The 14285-nt window shown below is 41.1% G+C and overlaps 1 protein-coding gene across 8 annotated transcripts in view; it reads left to right on the top strand.

The window, feature by feature from the left end:
- The first annotated feature begins 8010 nt into the window (after window positions 1-8010).
- The window catches only part of PTBP2 (polypyrimidine tract binding protein 2), an 80954-nt gene continuing 74679 nt past the window's right edge, over window positions 8011-14285 (top strand). For 7 of the 8 annotated variants that reach the window (XR_016237166.1, XR_016237165.1, XR_016237164.1 and 4 more), the window contains exons 1-2: window positions 8012-8369; window positions 10093-10123. Coding sequence is in view for 4 of the 8 variants with exons in the window: in XM_008264838.5 (XP_008263060.1) it covers window positions 8362-8369; window positions 10093-10123 (39 nt within the window). In the remaining 4 variants the exon portion in view is untranslated. Of the gene's footprint in view, window positions 8370-10092; window positions 10124-14285 lie in introns of all 8 variants that reach the window. The other variant, XM_008264836.5, reaches the window with a different exon arrangement.

Here is a 14285-nt window from a genome sequence, read left to right as displayed (position 1 = left end):
TCACAATTTTAACTTTTCTTTTAAAGATTTGTTTATTTATTTGAAAGGCAGAGTGACAGAGAGGAATGAGAGATAGAGAGACAGAGAGAGAAAAAGAGAGATCTTTCATGTGTTGGTTCACGCTCCAATGACCACACAGTCAGGGCTGGGGCAGGCTGAAGCCAGGAGCCAGGAACTCCATCTCAGTCTTCCACATGGATGGCAGGATCCCAAGTACCTGGGCTGTCATCTGCAGCCTTCCCAGGCACATTAACAGAAAGCTGGATTGGAAACAGAGTAACTCTGACTCAAACCAGTACTCTAGTCTAAATGCTGGTGACACAAGTGGCAGCTAAACCCAGGGCACTACAATGTAAGTCCCACAATCTTAATTTTATTAGTATTTAGTGCTAACATTATTATATCAGCATTATTATATATTATAGATGTAACTATATTTTTTCAAAGATTTTATTTATTTATTTGAGATGGAGAGTTATAGACAGAGAGAGGGAGAGACAGGGAGAAAGGTCTTCCATCCCCAAATTGCTGCATCAGCCAGAGCTGGGCCAATCCAGAGCCAGGAGTTAGGAGCTTCTTCCGGGTCTCCCATGTGGGTGCAGGAGCCCAAGGACTTGGGCCATCCTCCACTGCTTTCCCAGGCCATAGCAGAGAGCTGGATCAGAACAGAAGCTGCTGGGACATGAACCGGCCCCATATGGAATGCCAGTGCCACAGGCAGAGGTTTAGCCTACTACACTGGCCCCAAGATGTAACTTTTTTTACAACCAAGCCACAGAGTGTATCATGACTCCATTTCCTTACAACTGTGAATTTATCTGGAGCTAATTTAAAAAAAAAAAAATCCAGATATTTTTGATTAATTCTTTTCTCAGACTTTTTTTTTTTAAATCTGTAATTTCCATATTTTTTCTACAGATTTTGTTTCTAGACTCTTTTAGTCTCAAATTCCATTGGAAGCCTATGACTGCTTTATAGCTATTGGCTTGGGGCTTCTTTCTCCAACTTCTAATTGCCTTCTATCTTATATGTTGGATGTCTAGTTTCTTGGATCCCACTTTTTTTTCCTTTCCTTGTGCATTCTGTCATTGAGAGACACATCTTCCAGAAGAATCCAAAGAAAAAAATGCATAGGAAACAAAGTTTTGACGATGTATTTGAAAGCATGTTCTATTTTCACAATATTATTGAGCTTGTAAAGGAATTCTTTCTTTCAGTGCCTCAAAGCTTTGTGCTCTATCTACTGAAAGTGGATGTTGATAGGTGAAGAAAAGTATCTCAGTACAATCTGACCTGCTTTTAAGTAAGGATGAACAATTTGTTTTTAGTTTTCTTAAATCTCTAATATTCTATTAATATTCTTTTCATATAATTTATTAATTTTTTGATTTGGTTGTTGGCTTTTGACATTTTTTCCTAGAATTTTTCTATATAGGAAACCAGTTTCCTGTTTTTTTTTTTTAAAGATTTTATTTATTTATTTTGAGAGGTAGAGGTATAGACAGAAGGAGGGAGAGAGAGAGAGAAAAGTCAGAGTTACACAGAGAGAGAAGGAGAAGCAGAGGCAAAGAGAGAGGGGTCTTCCATCCACTGGTTCACTCCCCAGTCGGTCACAACGGCCAGAGCTGTGCCCATCTGAAGACAGGAGCCAGGAGATTCTTCCAGGTCTCCCACGTGGGTACAAGGGCCTAAGCACTTGGACCATCTTCCAATGCTTTCCCAGGCCATAGCAGAGAGCTGGTTTGGGAGAGGAGTCCCTGGGACAAGAACTGGCACCCATAAGGGATGCAGGCACTACACATGGAGGCTTAGCTCATTAAGTCACAGTGCTAGCCCCTCCCTATTTTTTTATGAAAGGAATTGCTAATATTTTTCCCCAAAGACTCAAGCCCCATGGAGGCAGTTTGACAGTATTTTTTAAAAATTAAAATGATATTATAACCAGCAATTTTATTTATAATATTTATCCAGCAGATATAAACATGTATGTGAAAAATGATTTAGAAACAAGGGTTTTAATTGCAGAACTGTCCCCAAAAGCTAGGTTAGAGGAAAGCCAAGTGTTCATCAATATGACCTAGTTAAATCAATTACAATTTACTTATTGGAATATTATGCAGCCATATATAAAAAGTATGAGGCAGTTGTAAATGTACTGATAAGGAAAGATCTCTAAGATACATACTTTAGGTTAAAAAAATAAGTTGCAGGACAGCCTGCAAAGTAGTTACCACTTTTGAATATATATAGATAAATACATAAAATAGATATATAAAATATATAATATATATAAATATACACATAAAATGAGCTAAGTATGTAACCATTATATGCATTTAAACATCTCTGAAAGGATAGGTAATAAACTGGTAAGATGGTTAGCATCGGGAACATAGAATTCAGTAGCTGGGACCCAAGAGTAGAAGAGTTGTGCGTTTTCTTTTTGTAACAGGTTTTTATTTTTTTGGGGGGTGATACATAATGTACATGTGGAGAAAGTCACTAGTCCTAAGTGTTTAATTCAATGAATTTTAATATACATATACAGTTGTATAAACATCACTACAATCTAGTTTTAGAAGATTCTCTGAAAGTTTTCTTTTAGAATGATGGGAATTTTATTCCCCATTGTTACTCTCTGTTCCAGGTAACCACTTATTTATACTCTATTTGTACTTTTTGCCTTTTCTGGATATTTTGTATATGCTTTCCTATGCTCTGAATCTGTTTTCCTGTATTTTGAACTTATATCACCTATTCAAAAATAAATATTATCTAATTGATTGTTCTCTCTTCTCATAAGAAGAAACTGCAGCATGAGAAAGTTATGACATCTTTGGTCCTACAAGCAGACAAGAGGTGGGGCAAGGAATAAAATCACCATTATTTCACAAGATCCTATTTCCTATTTTTATAGCATCAATATCAGATCTCATTTTGGCATAGCATGCACTGAAATTTAGATTTAATCATTGTTTCAGATAAGTGTAAATTTCTGTAAAAGGTCAAAACATTTACCATTCAGATGAGAAAGAACAAATCATTTTACTGAAAAAAGATACGGCTATGAAAATTGTACTGTACAGGCACTCCACTTTTTATTGCTATATTTTGTTAGGAATCCATAAACACTAATATAATCTTGTCTTGTCATATATTACGAAGGTTGGCCACCTGCTAATGTTGAGATTAATAATCTACCCCTGGTTAACTCATAAAATCATACAAATTTAGATTTGGATGGAGTTTTAGCAATTTATCTATGACATTTTCCCAGAGTTATTCCTCTAGATAGCAGCCAATCTAATTACTTTAGTGACATGTTTAACCTTTATGAAAATCTCCATATAGATTTATTTATGTGAATATTGTTGGTCGTTAAAATCCAAGTGGTCCATTTCGTCTCAAATGAATGATAGTAATAATAAAAATAATAAGGGTGATGATAGCAACCTTTATTAAGTATTTACTGTAGCCAGTAACTGAGCGAAGGAGCTGCTTCACAGATATCAAGGCATTTTGATCTCCAAATCACCTAGGATGAAGGCATTATTTCTAACCCTGTTTACAGAAAAGAAACCTTTTCCTAGGGAAACTAATGAACATTCTCAATGTCAGATAGCTATGCAGTGAAATAACTCAAATGTGAACCTAGACTTAATCAATATGCTTTTGTGATGTACAGTAGTTCCTCCTTCCTCATGGGTAACACATTCCAATACCCCTAGTATACACATGAAATCATGGATAGTACTGAATCCTGTAGGTACTTTACTTTTGTTCTATATATACACACCTATAATAAAGTTAGTTTATAAATTGGGTATAGTAAGAATTTTCTTTAAAGATTTATTTATTTGAAAGGCAGTTACAGAGAGGCAGAGGCCAAAAGGGAGAGAGAGAGAAAGAGAGAAAGAGAGAAAAAGAGAGAGAGAGAGAGAGAGTTCTTCCATCCACCGGTTCACTCCCCAAATGGCCAAAAACTGCCGGAGCTGTGCCGATATGAAGCCAGGAGCCAGGAGCTTCTTCTGGGTCTCCCATGCGAGTGCAAGGGCCCAAGGACTTGGGCAATCTTCCACTGCTTTCCCAGGCAACAGTAGAGAGCTGGATTGGAAGAGGAGCAGCCTCTTGACTTGAACTAGTGCCCATATGGGATGCTGGCACTGCAGGTGGAGGCTTTACCTGCTGTGCTACAGCACTGGCCCCTACAGTAAGAATTAACAACAGCTACTAATAAAATAGAATATTATAACAATGTGCTATCAAATTGTTTGAATTAAATCTCTCAAAATAAGTTATTATACTTTAATTTTTTCAATTAAAGGAATAACTGCACAGCTTCTCTTTGGTGTATCCTTATTGCCAGCATCACTACTCTCAAGCTTTGGGGTCACTGTTAAGTAAAAGAAGAGATTAAGTGAACACAAGCCCTGCATTACCACAACAGTGGATCTGATAACCCAGATGGTTCCTACGTCACTAACTGGCACGTAGTGTATACAGGGAAAATACATTGGACAAAAAGGATTATTCAAGTCCCAGGATGAAACAGTAGGACAGCAGATTTCATCATGCTACTTAGAAGAGTGCACAGTTTAAAACTTACAGGTGGTTTATTTCTGGAATGTTCTAGGTAATACTTTAGACTGTGATTGACTGCATGTAACTGAATCCAGGGAAAGTGAAACCTTGGATATGAGGAGACTACTATACATTGTTGCAGTAGCTTCATTCATGACTCATATTTTTGTTCTCCTTATTCTTATTCCAATTCATTTTTAAATCTAGTACTCTATGTGCCTTGATGTGTAACCTATCTTAAATCTTCTCTAGAAAACATTGGCTTAAATTAGCAAGCATATTGCTTATTATGTTTGTTGTCTTGTACTTTATTAGAAGGAAAAAATTAAAGTGTACTTTTTGTACACTACTTTCTTCTCTCTTCCCCCAAGGAACAGTTCATCTTTCCCAAGATACAGTCAGAAACAATCAATCAAAATTTACTGAGCTAATATGGGGAATAAAGTGAATTAATGCTATAGTTCCTGTCCTATAAGAGCTTACACATTTAATCATTGAGTGAAAATACATGTATAAAACAAAAAATCTATAAAAAGTGACTATTCACGGAACAATAGGTCCTTTATGTATTCTAAGTCAAAGATTAAGATTGGAAAGTATTGTAGACAATTTTATTTGAGTTTTTTTTTTTTTCAAGTGTTTATAATCTTTGAGGCAAATCAAGAATATCTAAACACTCGGATGCTTTGAAGAGAGTTCTATTACAATGTATTTGAGAAAGATGCTCTTTAAGGTTCTGTCCAATTTTAACATAATAATATTTTACAAATTATGCAGGAACTACGGTATAGTACAGTGAAACTGAAATTAGGAAAGGCTTCAAGGAGATATGGGAAAACCCAGAGTGAGCATGCAGATGTAGGAACTATGTGTTATTAGTTAGGATTAGAAGTGAATTTTTTAAAGATTTATTTATTTATTTGCAAATCAGAATTACACAGAGAGAAGAGAGGCAGAGACAGAGAGAGAGGTCTTCCATCCGATGGTTCACTCCCCAATTGGCCGCAACAGCCGGAGCTGGGCCATCCAAAGCCAGGATCCAGGAGCTTCCTCTAGGTCTCCCACGCAGGTGCAGGGGCCCAAGGACTTGGGCCATCCTCTACTGCTTTCCCAGGCCACAGCAGAGAGCTGGATCAGAAGTAGAGCAGCCAAGTCTCGAACCGGCGCCCGTATGGGATGCCGGTGCTTCAGGCCAGGGCATTAATCTACTGTGCCACAGCGCTGGCCCCGATTAGAAGTAAATTTACTTAAAAAAAAAAAAAAAAGTAAATTTATGTGTTGGGGTGATGACAAAGGATGGCAAATGGGAAGAGTATTGGCAAGGCAGTCACCCACTGAGTAAATTTCCCAAAAGTGAGTGCTATTTAAAACTTAAAAAAAAAACCAAACCAAAGGCTGGCATTGTGGCATACAAAGTTAAGCCTCTGCCTGCCATGTTGGCATCCTGTATGGGTGCCAGCTTGAGACCTGGGTGCTCCACTTCCTATCTAGCTCCCTGCTAATGTGCCTGGGAAAGCAGTGGAAGACGGCCCAAGTGCTTGAGCCCCTGCCACCCATGTGGGAGACCGGATGAAATTCCTGGCTTCTGGCTTCAGCCAGGCCTAATCCAGCATTGTGGCCATTTGGGGAGTAAATCAGAGGATGCAAGATCTGTCTGCCTCTCCCTCTCTATAAATCTGCCTTTCAAATAAATGAAATAAATATTTAAAAAAAACTTTAAAGAAAACACTCACTATGCTACTAAAATTAAAATCGAGACTGTAGGACACATAGAAAAGGGAGTTCATTAGCGTAGCTGTTTCATTGTATTTAACCAATGGTGAAGATTCAGCTTACCTCACTGCCATTTCCACCATATTAAACATCTTTTGTCACTAAAATATCAGAGAAAACGACCCTTATAAAAGGAAAACGTTTATTAAACTCACAATTTTGGAGATGCAAATAAAAGATCAAGCAGCCCCACTGGTGCGGCATCTGACAAGCCTGTTGATGGTGATGCAAGGAAGCAGGGAGCATCACCCAGTCCAGTCAGGAAGCAGAGAGCGAGCAGCTGGCCCAGCTGCTCTTATGGCCAACACTCTAGGGAGAACTGCCCTCTGAGGGCACATCTTCAACACCAGAAACGCCTCCCCATAGGCCCACATCTTAAATACCATATATCCAGTAACGTTTCCCCTTCTTGGTACCAGTAACTCATGGCTTTGCATGAGTTTGAGAGCCAACTCTTTTCCAAACCATGGCATCTATGTTCCCTTTCACATCCCCAAATGTTAGACCCTAAATATTCAAACCGAATCCTTTAATGTCGGAGCAGCACCCACCCTTTCATCTGTCTCCCTTAGCCCAAGATGTCCTTGCTTGCCCTTTATCAAAAGGAATTCACTGCATTGAGAGAGTTGGATAGCTGGCCCAAAACAATTCTAATCACCAGATTCAAGACATCATTGGCTGCTCCTCTTCCCAGCCAGCTCTCTGCTTATGGCCTGGGAAAGCAGAAGATGGTTCAAGTCCTTGGGCCCCTGCACCCACGTTGGAGACCTGGAAGAAGCTCCTGGCTCCTGGTTTCCGATGGAGGCAGCTTTGGCCAATGCAGCCATTGGGGGCGTGAACCAGCAGATAGAAGACCTTTCTCTCTGTCTCTCCCTCTAACTCCTACCTCTCAAATAAATAAATAAATCTTAAAAAAAAAAAAAAAAGAAATGATTTGCTTTTGCAATAGATAAAGCCCTGTTGATCACTGTTTAGGGGAATTCGAAATCCAGGCAGAGAAATTCCAGGTCTGGAGCAGAAGGTTACTACCCTCTCCTCCACCAAAGACCAACGGAAGCCCATCTGGACCTAAGAAATTCCCTAAAGAGAACAGCATCATTGCCCAATCAAAGGAAGGTCACAAGCACCGCTGACCAACCAGGAACTTGGGCAAACCCAGTTTAGGGGTTCCATAGCAACACCTCCAACTTGTTGTAGTTTGAGGTGTTGTTCAGCAGTACCGTGTGTAGCATTGTTTAGTACAAACTCTAATACCTCACTCAACCTGGATCAAAATCCCCCCAGGTTGTTGTGAATATTTCCTGCAGGTGTGAGCTAATCAACACCACAAATGAAGCGCACCTTTTCCTACACCTGGCATGGTACTACAGGCTTGGAAGCCAACGCCTGTTTCAGAGGAGTTTCTGCTTCAGAAAGTGGTGTTTTTACTACCCGCTAGTCTTGTTCCATGGGGTAAAGATTTTTGTTTTAAAGGTTGGAGGAGGTCTGCTACTAAAGGCTGGCCTGGGAGGGAAGCTGTACAATACCTCCTCCTCGGCCTGCAGAAGCCAAGGAGAGCCAAACTGGGACTAGGATTGGAGGGCAAAGTGGAGGCTGCATGGGGGCAGGCCCGCAGCCCGGACCCAGCCCAGGACAGATGGTGGGGAATATTGGGAAGAGTCCCTCCCACACAGCCCAGGCGGAAATCCCGGGGCGTCACGCTCAGCAGCTGCAGCGGCCCAGCTCCCAGAGGGCGGCAGGCGGAGGGAGCCAGGCGTGCGAAGGCGCGGAGGAGGCCACGGCGACGGCGCCCACTCCCCCTCGTCCCCGCGCCCAGCCGCTCGCCTCCCGCTGCCGGGCGCCGGCGCGCTCGGCTCTTTCCGCCGCCGCCGCTGCCGCGCGCTGCCCCGTGCGCTCCGGCACCTTCGGCAATTTCCGTCGGGCCTCGGCCGCCATTTTCTCGCCGCTTGTGTGGCTCGCTGGCTGCGTGGCTCGGTTCTTGTGAGCGAAGCTTTGTCCGGTTCGGCAATGGACGGGTATGTAGCCGGGCCGGCGAGGAGATGTGTGTGAGAGAAGAGTTGGGCCGTCGTTCAGCTCGGTCCGGGGTCGGGCAGAAACCCTCCGGCGGCCCCTCCCAGGGCTGGGCTGCCGTTACCCAACCCCCGCCCCATCGCACACACCCCTCCCTTTGCTTCCCCAGGAAGGCTGTGGTGGGAAAAATGGAGAAGAAAGAGGGCTCGGAGGCTGGGGAGGCTTCGGGGAGGTGGCGGGGGACGACCCCGGCGGGCGAAGCCGGCACCGGCCGGGCGGCGGGGGGGTGGGGTGGGAACCCCAGAACGTCTTGCTCGTCCCTGCCCCCCCCCCCCCAACCTCCTCGGAGCCGGAGCCATTTCGATGCGTTCTTGGGGACCCGAACCCTGGGCTTGCAGCGCCGGGGCGGGCAGGCGCTGGCCTGTGTGTAGGGGGGCCCCGCTGGGTAGAGGAGAGGGGCGCCCCAGCTGCAGCCCCGGCCATCCTCAGCCGCCGCGGCCTCGCCCGGCCCGCCCTGGCCGGGAGAGATGCCGCTGGCGGGAGCTCCGGGGAAAGCCGAGCGGGAGCCGCGGAGGAAGGGGGAGGGCGGCGGCGGCGGCGGCGGGAGGAAGGGGGAGGGCAGATGTCAGAGTCCTTTGTTTTCATTTAGGTCTGGGAGTGGGGGCGGGAGGCCGAAAGAATTGCTTTTGTGTGCGGCCTAAGAACGTTTCAGAAGCCCTTGGCGTAAAGAGCCCACAAATTAAATCGTCTAAGGGAAAAAAAAAAACCCAAAGTGTTGGAGGTCGACGTCAGTCACATGGGCAGGAGCCCACAGTCGTGGCAGGCAGCAAAGCACATAGTCAAACCCAGGGCCATCTCTTTAGCGATTTGGGCCAGTTTCTGGGGGAAAACAAAAAGCACTCGGCGAAAGCCAGAAAGTGCTGCTGCTTGTAAGAGCCTCAGCGTGAGGAGGGAATGCTGAGCGAGGTGAGGCCAGGGCGCTGGCAAGGGAGCGGACCAGCGCCTGTGCCCCTAGCAGTCCACATCGCCAAGACTCAGCATTGCACTCATTGTTAGAACCGTGGGGGTGGGGGGCTCACTCCGGGCCCAGCGCACTACAGTGGGGATGCGGAAACAGTTTCACCTGACAAGCATGTTTAGTAAGATCAGTGACAGTGTTGTCAGAGGCAGGTGTAAATACATGTTGTTTAAGCAACTAGAGTTAGGTGTTTTTCAAAGATAGTGGAGATGGTAGTAAAAGTTGAGTCATCGCACTTATATCAGAAGTTACCTAGAGATCGTTTCCCAGATGAAACTTAGATCCAAGGAAGCTCAATATTGCCATCGAAGATGAACACAGAAATGGATGACAGAAGTAACTTGCACTGAAACTCATGCTTCCCTATTAGATTTGATCAAGATTACCGCAGAGTTTGTGTTAAATCATTCTTTTAAGTCTAGTAACATTGCAGGGATGACACTTAGAGTGTTTTGGGTTTTGTTCTTTTTGGTATTAACAGCTTTTCAAAAAAATAGTGTGTATTTGTCGGCTTTTTATGTTTGTAAGTTGTTTCTAGAAAACCAGGTTAATCATAGTACAAAGGAATATCACTGACCATCTCTCTATTTGTTATCCATCTCTTTTGTGTCTGCAAGATTTATGAATGATAAACTACTCTAAAAAGTTCTAGAGTCAAAACAGTGATTGGTAGAACAAGAGTTTGAAACTATTTATTTTTTTCCTTGCAGAATTGTCACTGAAGTTGCAGTTGGTGTGAAGGTAGGAAAAGATTATGCTTCAAACTAATATGAGAGCTGGGGTTGTTTGATCTGTTAGCATAATTAACAGAAAGTTTAAGGTCTCTTTGAAGACTGTAATATGGCTAACAAAACCCAAGTGTAAAATGTTTGTTTAGTTTGTAAAACTAGATTAGATAAATAACCATAAAGTTGATGATCTAAAAAAACAAGTTTTTCTAGAACTGGCAGTCTATAGGAATAACATTTTTAAGTAAATGTGAATGGTGTTTGTGAGATTAAAAGCAATTTTTTGTTAAGACTTCCTGTGAATATGAAACACTGCAAATATAGGAGGGGTGACAGTAGTTGGAAATGCGTAAGTGATTTGACCTAAACTATATAATTCTGATTTTAAGCACTATCCTTTATGTTATAAAAATATTTTTGTCAATAATAGGTCATGTTAGGAATGAGTTGTCCTCATGCTTAAAACTGTCTAGACATTTAACTTCGAATTTGAGTCAGAAGAGCTTTATTACCTTTCTGTTCAAGGAAGATAAGACCTCATGGTAGAGATAGCTGAGAATCTTCTTTGTTCACTTTCTGACTAGGAAAACCACTCGAGCTTTAAACTTTGGTTCTAGTGCTTAAATCTTTTGTTTCTTTGAATACCTGTACCTTTTAACATCATGACATATCATTTTTTGTTTGCAAGCTTATCTGCCCTCTTAGGGCATGATCCTTTGCTTTTAAATTTCCCAACCCTGACACAGTGAATTCTCGTTGCCCTCTTCCCAAAGGTGAACAATCTTGAGAAGACTGTGCTTAGTCCAGTGATGCTTACTATTCAGAATGTTTTTTGAATTCTTAAATTGGGTCAGTAATGGTATAATAATTTTTTAGAATACTTTCAGATATAGGTCTGTGTCTTCTTGCTTATTTTCTGTCCTCTGGATTGAAATAGATACTTGTTTGTGCTCTTAATGTTTAGGTTTATGTATTGAGTTCATATTTTGTAGATTGTTGGGGAAATAATGAGGAGTATTTTGGGAAGGACTTATTTAGACCTATTTGACAATGGTGTTTTCCAAGTTGAGAGAGTTATAGGATTTAAAGTAAAGAATAGCTCCAGAGCACAAAATATAGATATAGTTACCATCCAAACAGATTTCTAATGTGAATTTTGTAAAAGCATAAATCATACAAGACTCTTTGGTAAAAGAAGAAATGATACAAGTTTGAGTTTTGCACTTGTGGTGGATGAGAAAAGAAGGAAATCCAGAATGAGGAGGCCAGAAAGAAAGTGAAGAAATGATGTCCAGAGGTGATGTATTGGTTATACCAGTTTTCTGTGTTAGTACTTGAGGGGTAAATGATAATCACTTACAAGGCCATTGTTTGCTCTAAAAGTTTGAGTAAAGTTAGTTTTATATAATTTTATAGGGTAATAGGAATTTTTCCTTTGGTGTTATCTATGTCCAAGTAACTAAACTTTCTTCAAAATTAATGTATATACTTGTAAAAGAAGGTAATACTTAGACATATATGTGTTTAAATAAAAATTCAAAGTGAAAATACTGTTCAGATTCATGGTTCCATTTCTTAAGTGTGGATCAATGGTGTTAAGATTTTTTTTCCTGAGGATATTAATGTACATATTAACAAGTGTATAAGTATCTTTATTTACACAAGTGAATTAAATCTGTTCTGGTCTACCTCTTGCCTTTTTTTAAAAAAGTAGCTTTAGTGAGATACAATTTAATATAAACTATATGTATTTCAAGTATACAATGCTTTGAAGTTAATCTATCTGCTTGTGAAACTATCACAACTAAGATAAGTATCAATCACTTAAAAATACTATCATGCCTCTTTTTTAATCTGCTTGTCTCCCAAACAACCACTTTCTGTTAATATAGATTAGTCGCAGTGTTTTAGAATTTTAAATAAATAGAATAATACCATATGTACCCTTCTGTTCACTCAATATAATTATTTTGAGATTCACCTATATTGTTTCAGTAGTCTATTCCTTATTGTTGAGTATAAAGTAATGTGCTATCTAGTCACCTTGATAGATGCTTGTGTTGTTTCCACATTGTGATTTCTTTTTCTTGAGGTGTATGGTTGGAATGGCTGGATTATATGGTAAACATATATTGAAGTTTTTAACAAACTGCTCGCTGTTTTCCTAAGTGGTTGTACCATTTTATTTTGCCAACAGTAGAGTATGAGATTTCTAGTTCCTCCACATCCTTTCCAGTCTAATCAATATGAAGTGATATCTCATTGTGGTTTTAATTTGTATTTCTCTGATATCTATGATGTTGAACATCTGTTCATGTACTTTTTGACAACTCTTAGTTATCTTTGGTGAAATATCTGTTTAAATCTTTTGCCCACTTTGTTTTACTAGGTTGTTTGTTCTTTTGCTGAATTTTGAGAGATTTTTATTCTGGATGCAGGCCCCTACCCATACTTATGGTGTGCAAATATTTTCTGCCACTTGTCTCATCATTCTCAACTGTATTTTTTGAAGAGCAGCAACTATTATGATAAACTCCCATTTACCACTATTTTTTTAATGAATCATGAATTTAAGTGTCATATCTAAGACATTTTTAACCTAAAGTCATAAAGACTATTTTGTTTATTTTCTGATATAATTATTTTGGTTTGTTTGTGTTCCAGTTTGAGTTAATTTTTAAATTTTTATTTATTTTTATTTTAGAGGGAGAGACAGCAGGAGTGCTTACCTGCTGGTTCATTCCCCAAATGCCTGCAGTTGGCTGAGGCTGGACCAGGCCAAAATTGGGAGCCTGGTTTTCCAGGTCTCTGACATGGTTGACAGGAACCCAAACAACTTGAGCCACTAGTGCTACCTCTCAGGGTCTGCATTAGCAGGAAACTGGAGCCAGGACTTGAACCCAGGTGCTGTGACACAGGATGCGGGCAATCTAAGTAGTATCTTAACCTTTAGACCAAATGTCTGCACCTGGAATAGAGGAAAATACGGGTTAGGAGAGTGAAAAAGACAATTTTGTCCATTGAATTGGCTTTGCAGCTTTGCCAAAGTCAAGTATGTATGTGTGTTTGTATTTCTGAATTCTGCTCTTTTGACATATTCAAATTTATCTAGATGCCAGAAATGTACTCTCTTAATACCTGTAGCTTTATATTGAATCTTGAAATCAGAATAGTCCTGGTCCTCCAACTTTACTCTTTTTCAAAGTTGTTTGGGCTCTTCTGGGTCCTTTGCATTTTCATAAGTCACTTAAAAAAATTATTCTGGGATTTTATTGGTTTTGACTTGGATATGTAGAGCAATTTGAGGAAAACTGACGTCTTAATATTGCTAAATCTTTCTACATATGAACACAATTTATCTCTTCATCTTTTATTTGCCCTTTTTTTTTGACAGGCAGAGTTAGTGAGAGACAGAGAAAGGAGAAAGGTAGTCTCCGTTGGTTCACCCCCCAAATGGCCGCCACGGTCAGCGCACTGCGCCGATCGGAAACCAGGAGCCAGGTGCTTCTCCTGGTCTCCCATCGGGTGCAGGGCCCAAGCACTTGGGCCATCCTCCACTGCCTTTCCGGGCCACAGCAGAGAGCTGGCCTGGAAGACGGGCAACCGGAACAGAATCCAGCGCCCCAACCGGGACTAGAACCCGGGGTGCTGGCGCCGCAGGTGGAGGATTAGCCTGGTGAGCCGTGGAGCCGGCCTTTCCAGGATGTTAATAGTAAGGTAGATCAAAAGTGGAGCAGCTGAGACACCAATTGGCACCCATATGGGATGCCAGTTTCGCTGGTGGCAGCTTTACCTGCTATGCCACAATGCTGGCTCCCCACATCAGTGTTTGTAGTGTACAGGTTTTGAACATCTTTTGCTAGATTTATCACTAAATGTTGCATAGTTTTTGATGTTATCATAAATTATGTTTACAAAAATTTACTTTCCAGTTTCTTGCTAGTGTATAGAAGTAGAATTGGTTTTTTGCATATTGCTATTCAATTATTAAGATTATGTGAAAGTGAAGCCATGTGAGCCTGGTGTTTCTCTTTGTGGGGAGGTTTTAAGCTACATATTTGATTTATCTAATTGATTTAGGGCTACTCAGGTTAGCTTTGAATAAATTTTGGAAATATTTGTCTTCTAGAGCTAGCTCACCTTCTTGTGGAATGAGTCAATTTTCTTAAATTGTT

This window comes from Oryctolagus cuniculus, chromosome 7, assembly GCF_051225735.1.
Source record: "Oryctolagus cuniculus isolate XC-2025 breed Fujian yellow rabbit chromosome 7, ASM5122573v1, whole genome shotgun sequence".
NCBI lineage: Eukaryota > Metazoa > Chordata > Mammalia > Lagomorpha > Leporidae > Oryctolagus > Oryctolagus cuniculus.
Note: the sequence above shows the minus strand (reverse complement) of the source record. Positions and strands in the feature narration are given on the sequence as shown.